The sequence below is a fragment of the Dryobates pubescens genome, chromosome 33 (assembly GCF_014839835.1).
Source record: "Dryobates pubescens isolate bDryPub1 chromosome 33, bDryPub1.pri, whole genome shotgun sequence".
Lineage (NCBI taxonomy): Eukaryota > Metazoa > Chordata > Aves > Piciformes > Picidae > Dryobates > Dryobates pubescens.
In genome coordinates this window covers 3785189-3810022 of record NC_071644.1, presented here as the reverse complement: position 1 = coordinate 3810022, position 24834 = coordinate 3785189, and the positions used below count along the sequence as shown (strand labels likewise).

The 24834-nt window shown below is 49.6% G+C and overlaps 1 protein-coding gene across 2 annotated transcripts in view; it reads left to right on the top strand.

The window, feature by feature from the left end:
• Positions 1-24834, top strand: part of KAZN (kazrin, periplakin interacting protein) — a 278161-nt gene that overhangs the window by 61921 nt on the left and 191406 nt on the right. For both annotated transcript variants that reach the window (XM_054175897.1, XM_054175896.1), the window contains exon 2: positions 10453-10610. In XM_054175897.1, the coding sequence (XP_054031872.1) occupies positions 10453-10610 (158 nt within the window). The remainder of the gene's footprint in view (positions 1-10452; positions 10611-24834) is intronic.

Below are 24834 nucleotides of genomic sequence, written 5' to 3'. Positions count from 1 at the left end.
ATCCAAGATCCTGGAGCCAGTTTGGGACAAAGTCAGAACTGGTCCTCCTGTCCTCCATCCAAAGCCCAGTTACAGTATAACTCTGCCCACATGCAAGCACAGATGGGTGTTGGTTGCTCCTCTGAGGTCAGCTCTCAGCAGCTGGATGTCTGGCCCACGCTGGCTTTATGTTGGGATGCGTGATTTCTGCTTCTCACTTCCTCTCTGTCTAAATAAAGTAGCTATTGTTTGTGAAACACAATAGCTGCACAATTAGCTAAAGAGGCAACAACTAAAGGATTGCCCAAGAGAAACAAGAGAGCAGCAGCTGGAGAGCTGGGTGCCACCGTGCCCCAGCCGTCTTTGGGAAAGGTTTTTTGGTCCTTGGCAAGTTTCAATGGAGTTTCTCTGGCAGAAGTTGGATTTACTGCTCTGGCATCATGCCTGCCTTATTCCTCATGGTTTGACATTGTTCCTGGCCTGGCAGTTTGTAGCTCTCTGGGGAACAAAGCATTAAATATTTCTGTAAGCAACAATAGTGCAGCCATCAAGGTTGGAGTCCAGTTTGCTGGCGGAGTTTGGGGGCTCTTTGGAAGGAGCAGGACCCAGCACTGGATGCTTTGTTCTGTGCTCTAACTCAGTCTCCCCCAAAGTAAGCACAAACATGGCAGAGGAATTTGTTTTCATTGGGGGCTTTGCTTTCAGAGTGATTGGTAACATTAATTAGTAGTCTAATTAACACAGCCTGGGAGGGGGGAGTAGGCAAGTTTTTAGGGATGGGATCACTTCTTCAGCTCACAGATCCTCTTGTAACTCCAGTGAGACTATTATCCAAAGAGAAACCTGAAAGGAGGTTGGAGTGAGGTGGGAGACAGTCTCTCCTCACAAGTAACAAATGATAGCACAAGCCTAAACTTCCCCTGGTGCAGTTTGAGACTGTGTCCTCTTGTTCTGGTGCTGGGTGCCTGGGAGAAGAGACCAACCCCCAGCTGGATACAACCTCCCTTCAGGGAGTTAGAGCAAGGTGGTCTCCCCTGAGCCTCCTCTTCTGCAGGCTAAGCAACCCCAGCTCCCTCAGCCTGTCCTCCCAGGGCTGTGCTCCAGACCCCTCCCCAGCTTTGTTGCCCTTCTCTGGACACCTTCAAGTCTCTCAATGTCCTTCTTAAACTGAGGAGCCCAGAACTGGACACATACTCCAGGTGTGCCCTAAGCAGTGCTGAGCACAGGGCAGAATGACCTCCCTGCTCCTGCTGCCCACACTCTTCCTGATGCAGATGAGCAGCTGCATTTTGGAGCATGTTTTTCCCCTGCGAGTCTAGGGCCGTTTGTTGGTCTGGTGGCTTTCTTTTGCAGCGGGGAAGCTCTGGATGCAGCTCTTTGCGAGTTACACACAACGCCTTTGCAGCCCAAAGAGGCCAGCTCATTAGTAATTACTGTAATGAGTTTTTCACAGTGTTTTGCTGAAAGGTGATTGAGCCCCTAGCAGACACCAGATCTTTTTTCTTCAGCTAATGGGGTGGTAAATTATTCCTGCGAGGTGGGCTCATTGAATGCCTCCTCTGAAACAAGTTAAAGACCACAAAGGACAGGAAAAGCTGTAAGCCTCTTCTTACCAGCAGCAGGAGAAAAGAGGACAGAGTCTCAAGCTGCCCCAGGGGAAGTTTAGGCTTGAGGTGAGGAGAGAGTTCTTCACAGGGAGAGAGTCGTTAGCCATTGGAATGTGCTGCCCAGGGAGGTGGTGGAGTTGCAATCCCTGGAGGTGTTCGAGAGGGTATTGGACGTGGCACTTGGTGCCATGGTTTAGTAGTCAGGAGGTGTGAGGTGACAGCTTGGACTTGATGATCTTTGAGGTCTTTTCCAACCTTGGTGATTCTATGATTCTAAAATATTTATGGAGTGTTTCCATTCTAGATCCTCCCAATGGTTCTGTGGAAGATAGAAGCATCAGGGAGAGACAGGAACTACTGGAGAAAGTCCAGTGGAGGTTGCAAGGATGGAGCATCTCTGAGAGGAGGAAAGGCTGGGAGCCCTGGGGCTGTTGAACCTGGAGGAGATCTACTCAGTGTTTGCAAATACCTTAAGGGTGGTTGTCAAGAAGGTGCTGGTCTCTTTTCACTGGTGCCCAGTGATAGGATGGGGGGCAAAGGACCCAAATTGGAACCCAGGAAGTTCTGCCTTAACAAGAGGAGAAGCTTCTTTGCTGTGAAGGTGCTGGAGCCCTGAACCAGGCTGCCCAGAGAGGTTGTTGATTCTCTTTCTCTGGAGAGATTCCAAACCTGCCTGGACATGTTCCTGGGTGACCTTGCTTTGGCTGAAGGGTTGGACTAGCTGCTTTCCAGAGGTCCCTTCCAACCCCCATCATGCTGGTGTTCTATGATTCTGTTATTCTGTGTCAGTTTGTGTCCTGGAAACAGCCACTGGCACAAGTGAATGGATGGGGCAGATGCTGCAAGGTTATCTGCAGCTGCAATGACACCAGACAGCTTGGGTAAGGGAAAAGGGGCTCAGCTTGCTTAGAGCTACTGCCTGGTGGCCCTCACAGTCATGGACTTTGCAGATCAGCTTCTCATCTTGTTGGAAGTGAAAGGTGATAAACCTTGTTGGGGCTGCTCAGCCTGGAGGAGAGAAGGCTCCAGGGAGACCTTCTGGTGGCCTTTCAGGACCTAAAGGGGCTAAGGAAGATAGCTATGGACCTGTTGTGACAGGACAAGGTTTGAAACTAAAAGAGGGAGATTTAGACCAGAGAGAAGGCAGAAAATGTTTGACACTGAGGGTGGTGACACACTGGCCTGGGTTACCCAGAGAGGTGGTAAATGCCCCATCACAAACTGGTTTGGGCTAGAAGGGACCTTTGAAGGGCAGCTAGTCCAACCCCCCTGCAGGCAGCAGGGACATCTCCCACTAGAGCAGGTTGCTGAGAGCCTCAAACAGCCTGACCTGGAACGGCTCCAGGGATGAGACATTTCTGCTGAAAGGCAGCTGGGTGCTTCAGGAGCCCCACCTGTTACAGAAACCTGTGGCTGGCTGGTGTGATGGTGCAGGTAAGATGGGGAGAGCTCATAAAGAGCTCATAAAGGAAAGGCCTGAAGTGCTCTGAATATTTTTGCTCCCTTCCCTCTCTGCAAAAACAACAGCCGTAGATGTTATTCAAGAAGCTGTTTGGTAATATTAAGTGATAATGAATTGCACAGTTTGCCCACACACACACACCATTGCCTTTTGCTGGAGTCAGACAGACTCATTAGCAAGGGAAGTTTCCCTGGCAGCCTGGAGCTCTAAAGCTGGGAGGGATTTTTCAAAGGATCTGAGCATGCAATGTGGCTTTTTGGCTTTATTCTCCCCAGGAGCACATCTCCAGTCGTGGTGGCAAGTGCTGATTGCTTACAGAGAAGTCTGACTTCAACATCTTCTCTGGTTTTGCACAGCAGAGTCAGCTGATGAGCCCAGAAAGCCTCATGCCTCATCCCTTGATAAAATTACGTTAGTGTCCATCCTCTTTCATTTAGTCACTCCTGCGAGCCAGAATTAATTTTAGACTCTGCTGGCTTTTGTCAGTAGATCTCAGGATATATTAGCTGCAGTTTATTTTATTTTGTGCTCATCTGGGCAGTAGCTGAAGTGTATAAAATAGGCTCTGTGGAACAACTATATTGCTTCAGCCTCTTCCTTGGAGCAGTCTTTGCCGTGAGGCTATGTCCCCCAGGGATCAGTGCTGAGCCCCATCCTGTTCAGTATCTACATTGATGATCTGGATGAAGGGGTTGAGTCAGTCATCAGTAGATTTGCAGATGACACTAAGCTGGGAGCAGATGTTGATCTGTTAGAGGGCAGAAGGGCTCTCCAGAGGGACCTTGACCGGCTGGACAGATGGGCAGAGTGCAACAGGATGGCATTCAACAAGTCCAAGTGCCAGGTGCTGCACCTTGGCCACAGCAACCCCAGGCAGTGCTACAGGCTGGGGGCAGAGTGGGTGGAGAGCAGCCAGGCAGAAAGGGACCTGGGGGTATGGGTTGACAGCAGCTGAACATGAGCCAGCAGTGTGCCCAGGGGGCCAAGAAGGCCAATGGCATCCTGGCCTGCAGCAGGAAGAGTGTGGCCAGCAGGAGCAGGGAAGTCCTTGTGCCCTGTGCTCAGCACTGCTTAGGCCACACCTGGAGTCCTGTGTCCAGTTCTGGGCTCCTCAGGTTAGGAAAGATGTTGAGATGCTGGAAGGTGTCCAGAGAAGGGCAAGAAAGCTGGGGAGGGGTCTGGAGCACAGCCCTGGGAGGAGAGGCTGAGGGAGCTGGGGTTGCTTAGCCTGCAGAAGAGGAGGCTCAGGGGAGACCTTCTTGCTCTCTCCAACTCCCTGAAGGGAGCTTGGAGCCAGGTGGGGGTTGGTCTCTTCTCCCAGGCAGGCATCCAGCCCCAGAACAAGAGGACACAGTCTCAAACTGTGCCAGGGGAAGTTTAGGTTGGAGGTGAGGAGAAAGTTCTTCCCAGCAAGAGAGACTGGAATTGGAATGTGCTGCCCAGGGAGGTGGTGGAGTCCCCATCCCTGGAGGTGTTCAAGAGGGGATTGGGTGTGGCACTTAGTGCCATGGTCTAGTAGTCATGAGGTCTTGGGTGACAGGTTGGACTTGATGATCTTTGAGGTCTTTTCCAACCTTGTTGATTCTATGACTCTATGATTATATGTATATATATATATTTAATTTCCCCCCCTCCCTGATCTCTGACAGAAAGCAATTTCCTTTCTCCCCTGCATATCCTCCAGGCTCTGGTGACCTATACCCTGAAGCACCCTGCAAAAAAACACCCAAACCCCCAAAGAAACACAGCACTACAGCACTTTGTTGGCTCCATTCATGCTTCTGGGGGTGGCAAAATTGTCGTCCCCTCAGAAACTCCCAAACTCCAAGCGGGCAGCTGATCGCTGCTAGCAGCGCTGAAAACCACTGCATCCAAGAGGGGTCATTTCCTCTCTTCTCATAGGTGATGTCAAAGCTCTAATGGAGCATTGTCATGGTTTCTTTGCCTCTTGAAATTGTTCCTTGCAGGGAGGAAATGGTGAAATTGGAAGGGGAGAAGCTGGGAAGCCAACAGGGCTTTTATAGCTGTGCCTTTTATTTAGCTGGTTGTCTCGCTCGCAGCATTGCCGATGCCATCCACCTGAAGCAAAGGGAAATTGTCATCTTTCTTGTTCCTTTCTTTCTTTGTAGGGGATCAGGAAGTTTCTTTAATGTGAGCTGAGCATCCCTGTGTTTATATCTGAGGTCTATAAGAAGTGGAGGGAAGGAGGGAGGGTGGAAGAAAGAAAGGAAGGGAGGGAGGGGAAGAAAGAAGGACAGGAAGGAAGGAAAGAAAAGAAAGAAAGAAAGAGAAAGAAGGAAGGAAAGAAGGGAAGGAAGGAAAGGAAGGAAAGAAGGAAGGAAAGAAGGAAGGAAAGAAGGAAAGAAAAAGAAAGAAAGAAAATAAAGAAGAAGGAAAAGAAAGAAAGGAAGGAAGGGAGGGAGAGAGGAAGGAAGGGAGGACAGACAACCAAAAGTCTTATATATTCACAAGAAATTGCTGGGTTTAGCTGCAGTGTTGCTCTGCAGTGGCCTCAAGTTGCACCAGGGAAGGTTTAGGTTGGGTATTAGAAACAATTTCTTTCCTGAAAGGGTGGTGAGGCATTGGAACAGGCTGCCCAGGGAGGTGGTGGAGTCCTCAACCCTGGAGGTGTTCAAAACCATACAGACATGGCACTGTGGGACATGATTTACTGGTCATGGTGGGTTGATGGCTGGACTCCATAATCTTTAAAGGTCTTTTCCAACCTTAATGGTTCTCTGATTTCCAAATGCATTGTCTGCATGGAAGATTTGTTTTGCTAAGCAGAGTTTAAGCACAGCACCAGGGCAGATGCTTATACAAATCAGTGTGAGCCAAACACTGCTCTGCTTTTTCCCATTCTGACTGGAAAAATAGTTCTTCTGATTCCTCTCTGGCATCTCTCTCAACCTAGAGAATAACAAATGAGAGAAGCATTTGCCCCCCCCCCAGAGCTTAATGTGCCACACATTGCTCAAGCAACTCTAAGCTTCCCAAAGGGTAAGAGAAGAACTACCAAGAGAACCCGGAGCTATTGCTTCAGATAAGGGGGTTGGAATAACTTAAGACAAAGCAATTTTGTTTGTTTTGAATTAGTTTAAAATCATAAAGCCTGAGAGAACTGCTTGATGAACCAGTTTCTGGTCACAGTCAGTGTAAATCTGGAAGAGAGCCATTAGCTGGAGGAGGAGAACTTTGGTGTACATTCATGTTACTAAAAGCAGATGTGAGCTTATGGCTCGAGCCAAAGTTTTGCAGTCCTAAAGAAGAATGGTCTGCCCTCAAATCTTCCCTGGTCAGAAAGGATGGGGTGAATCAGTACTCATGTGTTGGTGCTGGGAGGATGGCTTTCAGGGCTGATGTGTCTGATGGAGATGCTTGTGCAACGTAGGAGCGAGCAGCAAGTCAAACCTGCTGCTGCCTGCGTGCAGCCAGGTACCTGCTGCTGCTTCCTGCAGCTCCCTGGGGCTTTTGGGTGTTGGTTGCTGTGAGCACATCTGCTTATAAAATGATTGCTCCATGGAGAAACTTAGCTACATGTGGGTTTCCCCACACCTATGTGCCATGATGCTTCCCAAACCCAGTGTCACAGGCTCACAGGGTGTTAGGGGTTGGAAGGGACCTCTGGAGATCTTTGGCTCCGACTCCCCTGCCAGAGCAGGGGCATAGAATCCAGCACAGCTCACACAGGAACACATCCAGATAGGGCTGGAAAGGCTCCAGAGTAGGAGACTCCACAACCTCCCTGGGCAGCCTGCACCAGGGCTCTGGGACCCTCACAGTGAAGAAGTTTCTCCTCATCTTGAGGTGGCACCTCCTGTGCTGGAGCTTATATCCATTGCCCCTTGTCCTATCCCAGGGTGAAGCTGAGCAGAGCCTGTCCCTGTCCCCTCCCTCTCGACCCCCAGCCCTCAGATGTTTAGAAACATTCATTAAATCCCCTCTCAGTCTTCTCTTCTCCACACTAAGAAGCCCCAGGGTTCTCAGCCTCTCCTCAGAGGGCTTGTGCGTGTCCATGCGGTTTGATTTCTTTATAGCCTTGCTGTTTAGGTTTGCCACATCTTAGGAGATAAGGCTCATGGGCCCTTTCCTAACAGAAAAGATCCCCACTTTCAACTGAATTGTATGAATGCTGATTTGGGACAACTTCATGGAAAGTAAGATTTGTACCTTCTGTTTCAGAATGTTTCAGTGCATCTTGTTCCCATTCACAGAATCACCGAATCACCAGGGTTGGAAGAGACCTCAAAGATCATCAAGTCCAAGCTGTCACCACAGACCTCATGACTAGACCATGGCACCAAGTGCCACCTCCAATCCCCTCTTGAACACCTCCAGGGATGGGGACTCCACCACCTCTCCAGGCAGCCCATTCTAATGGCTAACAACTCTCTCTGTGAAGAACTTTCTCCTCACCTCCAGCCTAAACTTCCCCTGGCACAGCTTGAGACTGTGTCCTCCTCTTTTCATATAGTTACTGCTGGGATATAACCTTAAACCTTGTCTGAGTTACCTACCCATCATGGAATGAGAGACCTCCAGCTCCATGTGCATTGCCCCATGAGAAGGAGAAGTGCACAGGCAATATGCTGACCTCACCAAACAACTTGCAGGCACATGCTGCAGTATTCTGTGGGTGTCTCCAAGACGTGGACACCCCCAGACTCTCCTCTGCCTCCTTCCCTGCTGATGAGTCACGGCTCTGCAGTCAAAGTGGGGTTTGGTGGTGGATTTGCTGCCAGGGAGGCTCAGCCCCTGGCGCTGGGACTTGCTGGATAAAGGTTGAGGGAGAGGATTTGCGGTGCAGGTGGCTTTTGTCTTCCTGTTATCAGCAGGTTTTGCTCTGGAGAGCAGCACTGAAATGTTTTGGCCGCAGGCAGTGTTTCTTAAGACTCCTTCATCTCCTCATTCTGTTCAGCTGTAAATGAGGTATTGACACGCTGGAGAAACAAACCCAGCCCTTGCAGAGTTGTTGGTAACAGCTCTTGATCTTGGCCAGTTTAACCTCCGAGAAGCAAAGCAAGGAAGCAGTACTCTGGTAAATTGTGGGGGCAGAGTGTGAGATGAAAACGCTGCTTTAGGTGTGTGGATTGCAAAATGCTGTGGTGCAGAGGGAGAGTGGTGTGAGGTGCATCCAAACCCTTACATCTCTCTCTGGTGATGGTCAGGATGGAGTGATGGGGAGCAAGGCTCAGATTTCAGTATGATCACAGAATTACAGAGTATGGTAGGGCTTGGAGGGGACTACAAGCTACAGGCTGGGGTTTGAGTGGCTGGAGAGCTGCCAAACAGAAAGGGACCTGGGGGTACTGATTGACAACTGGCTTAACATGAGCCAGCAGTGTGCCCAGGTGGCCAAGAAGGCCAATGGCATCCTGGCATGTATCAAGAATAGTGTGGCCAGCAGGAGCAGGGAAGACACTGTGCCCCTGTACTCAGCACTGGTTAGAACACACCTTGAGTCCTGTGTCCAGTTCTGGGGCCCTCAGTTTAAGAAGGACATTGAGACTCTTGAAGGTGTCCAGAGAAGGGCAACGAGGCTTGAGAGAGGCCTCGAGCAGAAGCCCTACGAGGAGAGGCTGAGGGAGCTGGGATTGTTTAGCCTGGAGAAGAGGAGGCTCAGGGGAGACCTTCTTGCTCTCTCCAACTCCCTGAAGGGAGGTTGAAGCCAGGTGGGGGTTGGTCTCTTCTCCCAGGCACCCAGCCCCAGAACAAGAGGACACAGTATCAAGCTGTGCCAGGGGAGGTTTAGGCTGGAGGTGAGGAGAAAGTTCTTCCCAGAGAGTGTTGTTAGCCATTGGAATGTGCTGCCCAAGGAGGTGGAGGAGTCCCCATCCCTGGAGGTGCAACCTGGGCAGCCTGTGCCAGTCCCTCACCACTCTTTCAGGAAAGAAACTGTTCCTAATATCCAGCCCCAAACCTCCCCTGGCACACTTTCAAGCCATTTCCTCTCATCCTGTCACCTGATACCAGGGAGAAGAGACCAACTCTACCTCACCCCAACCTTCTTTCAGGCAGTTGTAGAGAGCAATGGGCTCTCTTCTGCAGACAAAACACCCCCAGGTCCCTCAGCTGCCCTGTTCTCCAGACCCTTCACCAGCTTCATTGCCCTTCTCTGGACATGCTCCAGCACCTCAGTGTAGTGTGTACACTTATTGATTATTTGTAACTACTGATCCTCATAGCAAGAGTTCAGTTGCTTTCCTAACCCCCATGTCCACTGCAGCATGCATTTACTCTTGGAAAATACAATGTTGGTGCTGCCAAACCTTTTCACACAGGGAAAATTGCCTGGATGTGGATTGCTGGGGAGCAGCGAGGCTGCAGTGCCTCCAGATTCTGATTGAATCTGGTTGGTATCTGGAAGAAACCAAAAATGAACCCTGTAGTGATAATTTAGATTGCATTGTCCTCTTGCTGGGGTTCTTCATCAATATTTGATTTTACTGTAGTCACTGGTCTGTAGCATGCCTCTGCTGGTCCTCCCAGCAGAGAGGCCAAGGTGGGCAATGGTGGCCCCAAAGGAGGGGGCACTCCATAGCCCATCTCAAACTGAGAAGGCTCAGAGGAGACCTTAAGAGCAGCCTTCCAGTACCTGAAAGGGGCCTGCAAGAAAGCTGGGAAGGAACTTTAATGTGAGCTTGTAGTGATAGGATGAAAGGGAATGGATTGAAGCTTGAGTAGGACAGATTTAGACTGGAGGTTAGGAAGAAGTCCCTTAGAATGAAGGTGGGGAGACACTGGAGCAGGTTGCCCGGGGAGGTTGTTGATGCCTCCTCCCTGGAGGTGTTCAAGGTTGGATGAGGCACTGATCAGTCTGGTCTGGTGAAAGGTGTCCCTGCCAGAGCCAGGCAGTTGGAACTGGATGATCTTTAAAGTCCCTTCCAACCCAAAACCATTCTATGACTCTCTGAGGGTCACTGAGTCCTGGAGCAGGCTGCCCAGAGAGGTTGTGGAGTCTCCTTGTCCGGAGACTTTCAAGAGCCATCTGGATGTGTTCCTGTGTGACCTGTGCTGGATTCTAATGGTCCTGCTCTGGCAGGGGGGTTGGACTTGATGATCTTCAGAGGTCCCTTCCAACCCCTATCATCCTCTGGATGTTAGGAAGAAGTTCTTCACAGAGAGAGAGATTGGGCTTTGGAATGTGCTGCCCAGGGAGGTGGTGGAGTCAATGTCATTAGAGATGTTTAAAAGGAGACTGGATGAGACACTTGGTGCCATGGTTTACTTGATTAGATGGTGTTGGGTGAGAGGTTGGACTTGATTATCTCTGAGGTCTTTTCCAACCTGGTTAATTCTGTTCCATTCTCTGAGCCTGTGATCCTGTGAACCTATGAGAGGAGAGTGTCAGCTCCCTCCAGCACGGTTTCATTCCCAGTTTTCTTTCCCTCTCTGTCTCCACAGCTGTGGAGTCACTGCATTCCTTGAACGACCAGATCTCCCATTTTATAGTCAACAAGTCCAAAGCTCTGGATGAGGAGGAAGAGGCCTTTCTGCCCAGTGAGAAGGAATCTCTGAAAGATGCCATGACGCTGATGCGGCACCTCCTGATGGATGCACAGGTAGGAAGTCCAGAAACTCCTCTCTGTTAGCACATGAGGAAGGCACACTGCAGACCCAGAAGCAAGAGAGCATTTGGCTTTGATCCATGGGTCAGCAATGTGCCCTTGTGGCCAAGAAGGCCAGTGGGATCCTGGGGTGCATTCAGAGGAGTGTGTCCAGCAGATCCAGGGAGGTTCTCCTCCCCCTCTACTCTGTCCTGGTGAGGCCACACCTGGAATATTGCAGCCAGTTCTGGGCTCCCCAGTTCAAGAGGGACAGGGATCTGCTGGAGAGGATGCAGCACAGGGCTACAAGGATGCTGAAGGGACTGCAGCACTGCCTGGTGAGGAGAGGCTGAGAGCCCTGGGGCTTGGTTAGTGTGGAGAGGAGAAGACTGAGAGGGGATTTAATAAATGTTTCTCAATATCTGAGGGCTGGGGGTGAAGAGGGAGGGGACAGGGACAGGCTCTGCTCACTTGCACCCTGGGATATGACAAGGGGCAGTGGATATAAGCTCCAGCACAGGAGGTTCCTCCTCAGCATGAAGAGGAACTTCTTCACTGTGAGGGTCCCAGAGCCCTGGAGCAGGCTGCCCAGAGAGGTTGTGGAGTCTCCTTCTCTGGAGCCTTTCCAGCCCCATCTGGATGTGTTCCTGTGTGAGCTGTGCTGGATTCCCTGCTCCTGCTCTGGCGGGGGGGTTGGACTGGGTGATCTTCAGAGATCCCTTCCAACCCCTACCATCCTGTGTGATCCTGTGTGATGTGTGCTTTCCATGATGGAAAACATCAGTCCCTGATCCTTGCTTAAAACTGATTTTGGCTTCTGAAGGACCTGGTTGTGTCAGGACATCTCGGTGCAGGGCGCGCGCAGCCGGCCGATGGGGCTGCATCTCACACTGAGGGATGAAAATCACTCTGAAGGTTCTGAATTAGATGGAGCAACACACCCAGCACTGAGCCCAAGGAAAGAAAAATCATTTTGCCACTGAGCATCTGCACCAAATGCCAGTTTCAGAAGTGCCAGGCACGGAGCTGGGCTGTGGGCTCAGCCATGCTCCAAAATGCCAGTTAAAAGTCATGAAACGATGTGCAGATGTTTCTTTGTGCCCTTGCTGCCTCCACATAAAAGCCCTGGCTCTGTAGCTTTACTGTCTTACACTGTGCTTCCTTCATGCCTATAAAAACAAACCCTCTGAAATATTCAGTCTATTTGCTCTTTTATATTCCCTTTTGGTCCTTATTTGTAAAGCCTGGATGGAACATGGCAGCTTGTGGCAGAGGGTTGTTTGGAAACAGGAGAAGGCCAATGGCATCCCTGGGTGCATTGGGAAGAATGTGGCCAGCAGGTTGTGGGAGGTTCTCCTCTTCCTCTGCTCTGCCCTGGTGAGACCCTACCTGGAGTACTGTGTCCAGTTCTGGGCTCCCCAGTTCAAGAGGGACAGAGAACTACTGGAGAGAGTCCAGTGGAGGCTATAAGGATGAAGAAGGGAATGGAACATGTGTCTGATGAGGAAAGGCTGTTTAATCTGGGAAAGAGAAGACCAAGAGGAGATCTTATTAATGGTCTGTAAATATCTGAAGTGTGGGTGTCAAGAAGAAGGGGGCAGGCTCTTTTCAGTGGTGTCCTGTGAGAGGACAAAGGGCAATGGATACAAACTGGAAACCAGGAAATTTCCCCTCAACATGAGGAAAAAATTCTATGCTGTAAAGGTGCCTGAGCCCTGGAGCAGGCTGCCCAGAGAGGCTGTGGACTCTCCTTGTCTGGAGACTTTCAAGAGCCATCTGGATGTGTTCCTGTGTGACCTGCCCTAGGTGATACTGCTTGGGTGGAGGGGTTGGATTCATTGATCTCTGGAGGTGCAACCTCTACCATCCTGTGGTTCTATGAACAAGGTGCTCTCCTCTCTCTTTTCACCCAGTGAGCCTTAAACTCTGGCAAAGCAGGTCTGAGACTGTCCCAGGCACTTCAGAGCTCTCCAGGCTTGAGGATTGCACAAGCCTTGCTCCACACTTGGACTTCTCCCAGGGTTTTTTTTCCCTGTTTGTCAGAACATGATGGTATTTCCCCTAGTGCCCATCACCTCTTGTTAGAAGCCTAACAAGAAAATAAAAGAGGAGGAAATTATTCTTGTAAGGGGAGGAAATTATTCCTGTAAGGATTAGCAAACTAATCTTCTTGAGGGCTTTTCCTGATTGCTATCCCATGCTAAGCCTGGGTTGCTGTTGCAAGTACCAACATGGGTTGGTGCTGATAGCACTGCTCAAGTGTCCAGCACTCCATTAACCAACTGGTCCCCAGGGCTCAGGTTCCTGTGACTTGCTGCCTGCCTGTTGCAAGTGCCTCATGGAGGCTGTAAGCAGAGAAAGCTGCACCTTCTGTGTTTTATTCCCATGGAGCCTGGGGGTTATCTTATCTGCTCTTCTCACTTTCAAAGCCTTTGGTCAGTGGGGATCTTGTTGCATGAGAGAAGTGGCTGGGAATCATAGAATCATTAAGGTAGTAAAAGACCTCTAAGGTTATCAAGGCCAACCATCAACACAACACCTTCATGCCTGCTAAAATGTGTCCCAAAGTGCTATGTCTACACATTCCTTGATCACCCCCAGGGATGGTGACTCCACTACCTCCCTGGGCAGCCTGTGCCAGTGTCTGATCATTGTTGTTCCTCGTGTGCAATCTAAACCTTCCCTGGCGCAACCTGAGGCCATTTCCTCTTGTCCTATCACTAGTTACTTGAGTGAAGAGACCAACACCCACCTCACTACAATCTCTTTTCAGAGAGTTGTAGGGAGTGGGAAGGTCTTCCCTCAGCCTTCTCCCAACTAAACAATCCCTGCTGTTAGTGCCATGCATTGTAATGTTGGATATTTTTGCTTGAGGAGTCAGTCCAGGCTCTGGAGGCTGCAGAGCGCAGAGTGAGCAAACCAGTCCAGCTGTGTGCAGGATTTCCTGTCTATCAGGATGGTGTTTGTGTCACTTCAGTGCATCTTCAACCAAATCACCTCCCTTTACCCCAAGCCAACGGATGGAACACTGCTGCAACGTCATGGGGAACTGCTTTTGGATTCCCACCTCCGGTGGGAACACCTCTGGGGAGTCAGGCAGGGGAACAGGGATGCTTACAGGCATCTGCACCTTGCAGATTAGAATAAATATGGGGCAAAAAAAAGGGCACCTGTTGATAATCCCCTTGTGTGGGAATTCTTTTTTTAGCACCTGAGAATTGCTTTACTACTTAGCAGCTGCCCTGAATGCATATTAAGCAGTGCCTGTGATAGACGGAGTGATTAAGGAAATGCTAATAACAATGGGGAAATGTCAAGTGCTCCTGCATCCTCATGGTGCAGCTGGATCTCTGCCCAGAAAGGACAGGAGAGTTTGGTTTGGTTTGGTTTGGTTTGGTTTGGTTTGGTTTGGTTTGGTTTGGTTTGGTTTGGTTTGGTTTGGTTTGGTTTGGTTTGGTTTGGTTTGGTTTGGTTGCTTGCTTGCTTTTCCTGGGATTTTCAGGCTGGAAGGATGACAAGGTGGGAAGTGGAAGTGAGGAGTAAAGGGATGGGAATAAAGGGATGGGAATAAGCAGATGATAACATCAGGTAGAAAAAAAAAGAGAACCAATAAAATAAATCCTCTGAGGAATGGAAGAAATGGAAGCCTGGCAGCAAGCTACCTAAAGAGGACTATCAGTGTGTGCATATAAAGTGTGCACTAACCCTTCCTGCAGAGTGCCCTATGGCTCTAATTACACAGGAGGAGAAAATAATCACCAATGCAATTATTTCCCTTTCCTTACCTGATTTCATTTCTTCCCAGCTAGTTGTTTTTATGGGAAGATGGAGCCCTGCAGCTCTAAACAAGATTGGCTGTGCAAGGCTCTGTACAAAGATAACCTGAAATCCAGTGCTTGGCACTGCTATTCCCTTTCCTCTTCTCTTGGCGTGGGCCTGATTTGGCTGGTAGATGACTTGAGGAGAGAACATCCAGCTGGAAATTTTTGGCTTGAAATTAGCTGGACTGCTAAGGCACCAGAAGCGAGGGCTGGATCAAAGGGGATGGTTAATGGGCATTTCTCACTTCCCTGCTCTGAAAACGCAGCCTGTGGGGATGGTGTCTGCTGCCTGCAACATTTCTGGTGTGCAGAGAAACTGTACAAACTGCAGCAACGCTGCCTGGACACCAGCAGCTTCAGGAGATGTGGCCGAAGCAAAGGCTTCAGTCCCACCAGGGATCTAACTTTGATCTCGAGTTGGTTGGGTGCTTTTTCCCTTTGGCTGCAGATGAATCACAAAGCCACTCAAGCAGAGCTCTCCACCTTGGAAAATGCTGAGTGGGTTTCAGCCAGGCTGGGCTAGGGACCATGTGCATCTGTCTGTGAAGGTGCTGGGTCCCTGCCCTCAGCAGTGTGTCACTGAGAGGACACAACAAGGATGCTTATCAGTGTGGAGAGAGGAGCCGTGGCACAGGGGCACTGGGGATTGATTCAGGGTTTCACAGCCACAGCTTTTGAGTCAGTGTGAGCTCCCTGCTCCTGAGCCTCAGCCCAAACCCTTCATGAGACCATTTTTACTTCTTCCATGGGAATGTGATCCTGGGCAACCTGCTCTGGGTGACCCTACTTTAGCAGGGGGTTTGGACTAGATGATCTCCAGAGGTCCCTTTTAACCTTACCATGCAGGGATTCTGGCTTGAAATTAGAGCAGGGTAGATTTAGATTGGACAACAGGAAGAAGTTCTTTACTCTGAGGGTGGTGCAATACTGAAACAGGCTGCCCAGGGAGGCTGTGCATGCCCCATCACTGGAGACATTCAAGCTCAGGCTTGATGGAACTCAGAGCAAACTGATGTAGTTGGAGATGTCCCTGCTTGCTGCAGGGGTGTTGGACTAGATGACCTTTAGAGGTGCCTTCCAACTCAGTGCATTCTATGATCCTATGATTTTGTGAGTGTGATCATGGTGCTGGGAGCTGCAGAGCAGGCCGAGAAGTGGCTGCTGATGTGTCAGCTCCATCAGCAGTATTAAACTGCAAGTGGGGAGAGGTAATAAGCTGTGAGGAGTCTCTCAGCAATAGGCTGTCAGCTCAAATTCTGCCCAGGGAAGACAGTGATTTAATGAAAGTCATTACAATCTGCAGGGATCTCTTGACCCCAGTGGTCTCCATCCATTACGCAGCCCGGATAGGATTTCCTGATGGCAGGGATACCCTGTTGGAGGCAATGCTCTGTGACCCACACCTTGGCCAAGCTCTGGAAAAGGAACTCACCCTCCCTCTGCGTGAGGGTTAGAGCTTTGCATCCAGAGTGCCCATTTCTCATCTTGGTCCCAGGTCTGCAGCAGCTTCCTGAAGCCAGGCTGAAGGTCTAAAGCCATCAGCTGAACAGCACTCAGCAAGCACCGCGGCGCTGAAACGGGGTGGGGGCGGGAGGAGAAACCCCGGGTGGGAATTGCAGCAGCATTATGTGAACTGAAAGGGTTTCCTTAGATAATGTGGGTGCAGAAAAGCAGAGGGGAAGAAAAGGTGCATTTATTCTACATGACACTTCCCATCCTCCATGCTGGAGGGGAGAGAATAAACAACCCCGGTCCTGCCAGACAGCCTCTCGCGAGCTGCTGGCGCAGGGAAACGGCAGCCCGTGGTAGATTGTCATCCTTGTCAATCATTCCTGACAGGCCTATTATGCTCAGGAAGGATGTTTGCTCTGTGCATGCTGGTTTATAATCCTCAGAGGTGGGATTTTTATAGCCTAGCAGTGGTTTTCTCTTTTTTTTTTCCCCCTTTGTTACCTCTCAGACATTTCCCTAAGCAGGATTTATTGCTTCTGAGGCACACGTGACGTGAATCCATTCCACCTTCAAACTTTAAACCTGGGGGTAGTGGTTGACAGCAGCTGAACATGAGCCAGCAGTGTGCCCAGGGGGCCAAGAAGGTCAATGGCATCCTGGCCTGCATCAGGAAGAGTGTGGCCAGCAGGAGCAGGGAAGTCCTTGTGCCCTGTGCTCAGCACTGCTCAGGCCACACCTGGAGTCCTGTGTCCAGTTCTGGGATCCTCAGGTTGGGAAAGAGGTTGAGGTGCTGGAAGGTGTCCAGAGAAGGGCAAGAAAGCTGGGGAGGGGTCTGGAGCACAGCCCTGGGAGGAGAGGCTGAGGGAGCTGGGGTTGCTTAGCCTGGAGGAGGCTCGGGGGAAACCTTCTTGCTCTCTCCAACTCCCTAAAGGGAGGTTGTAGCCAGGTGGGGGTTGGTCTTTTCTCCCAGGCAGGCACCCAGCACCAGAACAAGACGACACAGTCTCAAGCTGCCCCAAGGGAGGTTTAGGCTGGATGTTAGGAAGAAATTCTTCCCAGAAAGAGAGACTGGCCATTGGGATGTGCTGCCCAGGGAGGTGGTGGAGTCCCCATCCCTGGAGGTGTTTAGAAAGAGGATGAAGCACTTGGAGCCATGGTTTAGTTGATTAGATGGTGTTGGGTGATAGGTTGGACTCAATGATCTCTGAGATCTTTTCCAACCTGGTCTGGTCTGGTCTATTCAATTCTATTCAATTCTATTCTATTCTATTCTATTCTATTCTATTCTATTCTATTCTATTCTATTCTATTCTATTCTATTCTATTCTACTCTACTCTACTCTACTCTACTCTACTCTACTCTACTCTACTCTACTCTACTCTACTCTACTCTACTCTAAATCTCTCCCTGCCCCAGCTTTGCCTAAAGTGTTTGGTTTGGTTTACTTCACTTTCTGTGTCTGATTGCTGTTGTGAAAGACTGAAGTGGTGTGGGGCAGAAGGTGCATAACACTTGAGGGCTGAGTCATATGCAGCAGCTCTAATCCAGCAGTTTGCTGAAGCAGTTTGTCTAATGAGTTGAAAAAGGGCATCCAGGCATCAGCATCAACACCGCACAAGGGAGGCCATACCTGGAGTATTGTGTCCAGTTGTGTGCTCCCCAGTTCAAGAGGGACAGGGAACTACTGGAGAGAGTCCAACAGAGATTATGAGGATGATTAAGTCAATAGAATATCTCTGGGAGGAGGAAATGCTGAGAGACCTGGGGCTGTATAGCCCCAAAAGAGAGGCCTGAGAGGGGATCTGATCAATGCTCAGCAAGAGCTAAAGGGTGGAAGACATGAGGATGGGGACTGAGCTCTTTTTAGTGGTGAATCACACAATGGCAATGGTTGGAAAGGACCTCTGGGGATCATCCAGTCCAACTCCCCTGCTAAAGCAGGGCACACACAGCAGCTTGCCCAGCAGCACAATGGCCACATGACTTTGAAATCTCTCCAGAGAAGGAGACTCCACAACCTCCCTGGGCAGCCTGCTGCAGGGCTCCAGCAGCACCTTCACAGCAAAGAAGTTGTTCCTTAAGTTCAAGTGAAGCCTTCTGGATTCCAGTTTGTGCCCATTGCCCCTTGTGCTGTCCCTGGGCACCAACACAAAGAGCACAGCCCCATCCTCATGACCTGCACCCTTTGGCTATTGATCAGCGCTGATCAGATCGCCTCTGGGGCTGCCGTTCTCCAGGCTAAACAGCCCCAGGTATACTGTATTAGTGTAATACATTATATTGGCCTCCAGCCTTTTTCTCACCCAGAAAAATATCATTTCTTGAGCCCTTTTCCATGGCAATCTTTTCTTCAGCAGTCCCTGTTGCCTACCCCAGGCAGGCTGTTACTGAGACAGCTGATAATAGCTGCAGAACTAGAAGCAGAGCAGTGCTATTTCATCAAGTGACCTTTAAAAAGGATTCTTATTTTCTGTGGAGGTCTGTTGTACAAACCCAACCATGTTGTTGCAATATTTTGCTTGTTAGTTCAACACTTCCCACCATCTGCTCCTCAGACTTTCAGCAGACTGAGCTTCAGGAGCAAAAACCCAGGACCTTTATTTTCACACCAGCGGGTCATATTAGTATCAACAGGGAGAAAAAGGGAAGGATTTGCCCTTTGTTTGAGTACATTTACATCATTTCAAATGAAATCTTTACTCTGAGGGTGGTGGAACACTGGAGCAGGCTGCCCAGGGAAGCGATGGAGGCCACATCCCTGGAGGCTTTCAAGGTCAGGCTCGGTGGGCCTCCGAGCAACCTGATGCAGGGGGGTGGGGGGTTGAGCTAAGGTGCTCCCCTCCAACCAAGTGCGTTCTGAGCTCTGAAAGCATCCTCACCGCCCCAGTGCATCCCAGAGGAGGCAGAAACAGCTGTGCTGCTAATTCCCTGGGATGGAATACTGTCAAAATGCAGCTGTAAATCGGTGTTCATGGGTGTGTCGGTGCGCAGTGAGCTGCTTTGGCTTGGAAAGAAAAAGCTTGGGTTAAAATCAGGATGTCTTTAGGGGGAAGCCTGAAAACCAAACAGACTCTACACATTGTATCTTATTTTTTTCTACATTAATCACAGAATCAACATTCAGGTTGGAAAATACCCTCAGGAGCACCAAGTCCAACCATTAACCCTACTCTACAAGGCTCACCCCTAAACCATAGCCCCAAGCACCATATCCAAACCACCTTTAAACACATCCAGGGCTGGTGATTCCACCACCTCCCTGGGCAGCACATTCCAATCCCTGACCACTCTTGAGGTGAGAATTTTTTTCCTGCTGTCCAGTCTAAACCTACCCAGTCACAGCTTGAGGCCATTCCTTCTTGTTCTATCACTAATAACCTGTGAGAAGAGACCAGCAGCAGCCTCTCTACAACGTCCTTGCCACCCAATTCCCATAAGGAATCTCCTCAGCCACTTCCAGGCCAGCAGCACAGCTTCTAATGATTGTCTAGTCTAAAAGGGAGCACAAAAGGCTCTTGCTCTGTTAAAGAAGGAGAAGATAAAAGGCAGCAGCACCCAGCAAGCTGTGTCAGGGACAGTGTTGTGTCTAATGACATCATTAGCATGTGCTCCACGAGCCCTGTTTGCTGTGCCACTCCCTGAACGTGTAGCTGCCAACCCTCTGCCTCTCTTCATGGTCGGGGAGAGGGAAAATTGATTTGTGGACTGCCTCTATGGGTTCAATTTATTGAGAGAATGATGTGCTGTATAATGAGGGGAGATCAAAGATAGCCTTAAAACAGGCATGCTGGAACGTGCAGGCTGCTGGCTGTACCAGCGCAGCTCTGCACATCGTTAGTCACCCACAGATGATGAGGCTTGGTGGGAGCTGTGATGCTCTTGTGTGTCATACCTTGGGCTCACTGATTATTCATCACCTGCTTTGAGCTGCCTGTAATTTATTGATTCATACAAGGGGAGTTAGGCTGACACCAAACAGGGCAGGAGTCTTGATCTGCTCAAAGGTAGGAAGGCTTTGCAGAAGGGCTTAGCCAGGCTGGATTGATGGATCAAGGGCAGTTGTATGAGGTTCAGCAAGACAAAGTGTTGGGTCCTGCACTTAGGTCACAACAGCTCCATGAATGTTCCAGGCTTGGGGCAGAGTGGCTGGAAAGGTGCCTGGCAGAAAAGCAGCTGGTAGGCAGCAGCTGAACATGAGTGAGCAGTGTGCCCAGGTGGCTAAGAAGGCCAACAGCATCCTGGTCTGGATCAGGAATGGTGTGGCCATTAGGGCCAGGGAAGTGATTGTCCCCCTGCACTCAGCACTGGGGAGGCTACACCCTGAGTACTGGCCTCAGTTTTGGGCTCCTCTACAAGCAGGATGTGGAGGTGCTGGAGCAGGTTCAGAGAAGGGCAATGAAGCTGGTGAAGGGTCTGGAGAACAGGGCTGGGGAGGAGCAGCTGAGGGAGCTGGCACTGTTGAGCCTGGAGAAAAGGAGGCTGAGGGGAGACCTTCTGGCTCTGCTTTAGCTTGTCCTGTTGTAATTTTCCAGCTTTTGCCCCCTCTATCCTTGACCCTACGTCTCACACTGGAGTGGCTCCATGGCACCAGCATGAGCCTCAGTGCTCAGCTGGCACGGGGGGAGAAGCTCTGCCCAGCATTTTCCTCTCTCTGACACCAACCTGTGTGAGCAGCTTGGCGCTTGGGTGCCAAGTAAGAATCGGTGTTGCTGTCTGGTTTGCAGCGTTACCGCTTGGCAGGGTTGTCATCTGAGGGTCACCACGGTCACTGAGCTACAGCTGTACCCTGGCCAGCCTCCTCTCCTGTCCTCCCCTGGGACTGAATAGAAAAAGACATCTTGAATGTGTTAAGTCCTTATCCCTACAAAACACCACTGTCTGCACCATGAGGAGAATCTCAATTCAGCTGGTTCCTCACGCACGGATGCTTGTTCTCGCCGAGGCTGCTGCCACCCCTCCATCGCCGTCTTGCATCTCAATTTGCTCCTTGCCTGCACAGTGCAGAGTGTGTTGCAGTTCTTGATGGGCTTTCCTCTGCTGCTGCAGGGCTGTGCTGAGGGGGCAGTAACACAAAAATTATTCCAAAGCAGAGAGAAGACAGACACTGAGTGGTGGTATGAGGCAGGAGGATCTGATTCTGGAAAGGAAGTGGGGCTTGGGAGAGGATCACAGAATCACCAAGGTTGGAGGAGACCTCAAACATCATCAAGTCCAACCTGTCACCACAGACCTCATGACTAAACCATGGCACCAAGTGCCACATCCAATCCCCTCCTGAACACCTCCAGGGATGGGGACTCCACCACCTCCCTAGGCAGCACATTCCAATTCCAATCTCTCTTTCTGTGAAGAACTTTCTCCTCACCTCCAGCCGAAACTTCCCCTGGCACAGCTTGAGACTATGTCCTCTTGTTCTGGGGCTGGGTGCCTGCCTGGGAGGCAGTGATAGGACAAGAGAGAATGCACTCAAGTTGCACCAGGGGAGGTTTAAGTTGGATATCAGGAACGATTTCTTTCCTACAGGAGTGGTCAGGGATTGGAACAGGCTGCCTAGGGAGGCGGTGGAGTCCCCATCCCTGGAGCTGTTCAAGAAATATGTGGACATGGCACTTGGGGACAGGGGGACAAGGTTTAGTGGCCCTGGTGGGGGTGGACTTGATGATCTTAGAGGTCTTTTCCAACCTTAATAATTCTATGGTTCAAAATCCTGTAAGACAGGACCTGATGGGAATGCAGTGGTACAAGGTGCTTCAGCATAGTGACATTGGGTTGGGTCTGATTTTGTTCTCCCTCTTTTTCTATTATCCTCTCCTTTGGCACTGGGAAATGCTCATTGCTGTGAACTGGGGTTGATATTGTGGTCCAAAGCTCAGAAATGCTTTCAATATTTGCAACCCTGCTAGAGCAGAAGACTCAAAACAAGACAGAAAACCTCACTTGCACAAACAGGAGAGCACCAGCTCATGTTTAAAGGGTGAAGGAGTGAGATTCTCGTATCAGGTCTGTGGTCCATTTAATTGCTTGTAAATGAGTATTGACTTTGATGTATTCACTATGATGTGGAGGTCAGCCAGAGAGAATGGCCATGCCAGTGGAGAGGTCAAAGTTGGATGGTGTATAGCAACAGCTCAGCACTGTGCTTCTGAGAGGGAGAAATACATCTGTGGATATGTAAAGCACTGGAGAAAACAAGATAGACAACTTTCTTTAAGTCAGAGGAGAACCAAGACTGATTAAAAGAGGAAATGCATAAAGAAGGGGAGCTCTCTGCAGAGGGTTCTCTGCAGGCAGCAGATATTGCAACTTGTGCTCATAGCCAGGTCATTCCAATTTCTCTGACTCCTTCACCACAAAATACCCTCACCCCTCTGAGCAGGTGGTCCAGGATGGTGCACTTCAGGTGCAGAGTCCTGTTGAATGCCAAAAGCAAAGGCAATAACAGTTCTGTGTCACTTAAAACATGATGTGGGTTGATAAGCAGAGATGTGTGTGTGTGTGTGTAAAAGCTCTGCAAGCTTTAATTAGAGTTCAGGAGAGATAAACCAAAAGAATCTTCATAAATGTACAAGAAGCAATTAGAGGAGACCAGAGTGTATCTGCTGTGGTGGCAGTTTATCAGCACTGCAGATTTCCAGTTAATAAGAGAAGATAACCCCAACCCCGCAGCCAGCAACTGAAACAGCAAATCCCTGTTAGCTTCACTCTGCACCCAGGAAGCGTTTTCTGCGCGACTCAAGGACAGGAAGACTCGGGGAAACGTCGTTTTCTTCCCTCCAAATGTTTTCTTCTGCCTGCAGAGTCTCCTGCTCAATTTCTCGTTAACAAACAAGGGGGGGAAAAAAAGCCCCGACCCCACTAAGCTCCCAAAGCGAGCTGCGTCAGTACTGCGCTGCCGTAATAAGCCGCCAGGAAGCCCAGCAGCTCCATCACCAAGCAATTACTTGTCCTGAGTCAGCTGCAAACTTTCCCTCCAACCTGTGGGAGCTCGGGGGTCATCAAAGTCGAGCCCAGCTGGGAGGTGGGAGCCAGCCAAGCTTTACATTTGTATTTCTGTCTCGCAAAGCCTAATAAATATTTAATGGCAGTGTGTGTGTGAGAGAGAGAGAGGCAGGGAGAGAGAAAGGGAGCGTTTGTCTTCTTTGCCTATGTACCAGCAGTTGCTTTAAGTGCCTGCTTGCTAAAAATTAAGCTATTTCTCCAGATTCATGCCTCAGATGCTGGGTAGGGAGCTAAATCCTCAAGCAACAACAAAAAAAAGCATCCTGGTTTTGCAAGCAAATTCTAAAGGGAGGAGCTGGCTTGTGGGAGCAGAATGCTGGTCCGCCGTTCCCACCAAGAAAGAGGCGAAACTATTCCAAACAGCCATGCAAGTTAACCCTGGCAGCAGATCTTGTCCAGATGTTGTAATCCTTGATGCTTTAACTCCTTCTAGGCCATAGGCTAAGCTGCTTTGCTGGTGCAAACATCCCTGTCAGCTACGCTCTGTCTGATTTCATTTGCACACAGCTTTAGCGGGCTGTGGATTTTCTCTGGCCTCCGGTTTTCCGAGCAAGGAGGTGGCTTCAGTCCCCCCCACCATCGTTTCAGATCTGCTCTCCCTGTTGGGAAAAAAAAGAGGAAAATGTCTTTTATCTATTGTGTAAATGTAAAGGATGTAATTTAATTCCCATCTTCCTCATTTATCAGTGAGTTGGGAATAATATTTGCCTACTTCCCAGCGACCGTGCGAGGCTCTTCATTAATTAATGTGTAAAAGCTTGGAGATCCTTAGGATGAAAATTGCTTTAAAAGATGCTGTTAATAATAAATACCAAGTAATGCACCTTGGTACCTCTTAGCCATAATTGGTGCCATCATTTCTGCCCAACCCTTCCACGAATTAAAAGGCTTTGGAGTGGGACTGGAACCACGAATGGGATTGGGACCAATTAACATGTAATCACATGTCAGGTTTTATATCCTCGACTCCCCTTGTCATGGGGCTCTGGGGAGAATCTCCATGGATTTTAATGGGGCAGTGTCAGAATTCAGCCCCAGCCCTGTTTGTGTGGTAATTGCTGGATAGTCTGAGTTCTTCTGGTGACTTGGTTGCTTGGTGATTAAGCTGAAAGCACAACTATGCTGGTTTGATATTAACGGAAAGGGACTCAGCTGCGCTTCCCCAGTTAAACCTTACAGCAACATTTGCATTATAAGCAAACCAAGATTATTTATTTTTGCCTTTCTCCCCTTTACTCTTTGAGTTGAATTCACTTTTTGAGGTGTTTTTTTTTTGGGTGGGTGAGTTGAAATGCTGATAATTTGTGACCTGTTCTTTCTGCTTAAGCTCCACTCCGGAGTGCAGACACTGGCTCGTAGGGAAAAGGCAATAATTTGCTGCTTGCTCACCCAACTCCAGCTTTTATTGGATTTCAAGCATGAAGCATTTACTCTCCTAAATGTGGATATAGATCTCATGTAGATAAAGAGCTCCCCCAAAAAAAAAAAAGATAAATGACCAGATCTTCCAATGATCTCAGTGTTCAATGGAAGGGGAAAGCACCAGGTGGCACGTGGGCTGGAGCAAAGGGAAAGGACCCTGTGCATTGAAACTGAACTAATGCTAAAGAAACTTGGTACCCAGTAAGGTGAGAATTTACAGCCAGCCATTTCCCCCCTCATCAGCAACCCTGGCAACCCCTCTCGTTCAGTTACTGAGGATGAATTGTGCTGCACAAAGTGCTCTGTGAACATTCCTGGTGCCACATGGGGGAGATATTGAAGAAGAGCTGGATCTCTCCACTCTACACACTGACTATTGCAGGGTAGAGGTGCTCAGGAGCCTAATTCCTTTTGAATTTCCCTTCCTACATCATTTAAATATCCCATGTAAAAGAGGTCTGTGGCAAGCCATCCAAAAAATGATCCCTCTTGACCTGAGAGCGCATCTTCTAGCTGCTGAGGGTGCTAGCACAAAGTGATCAAG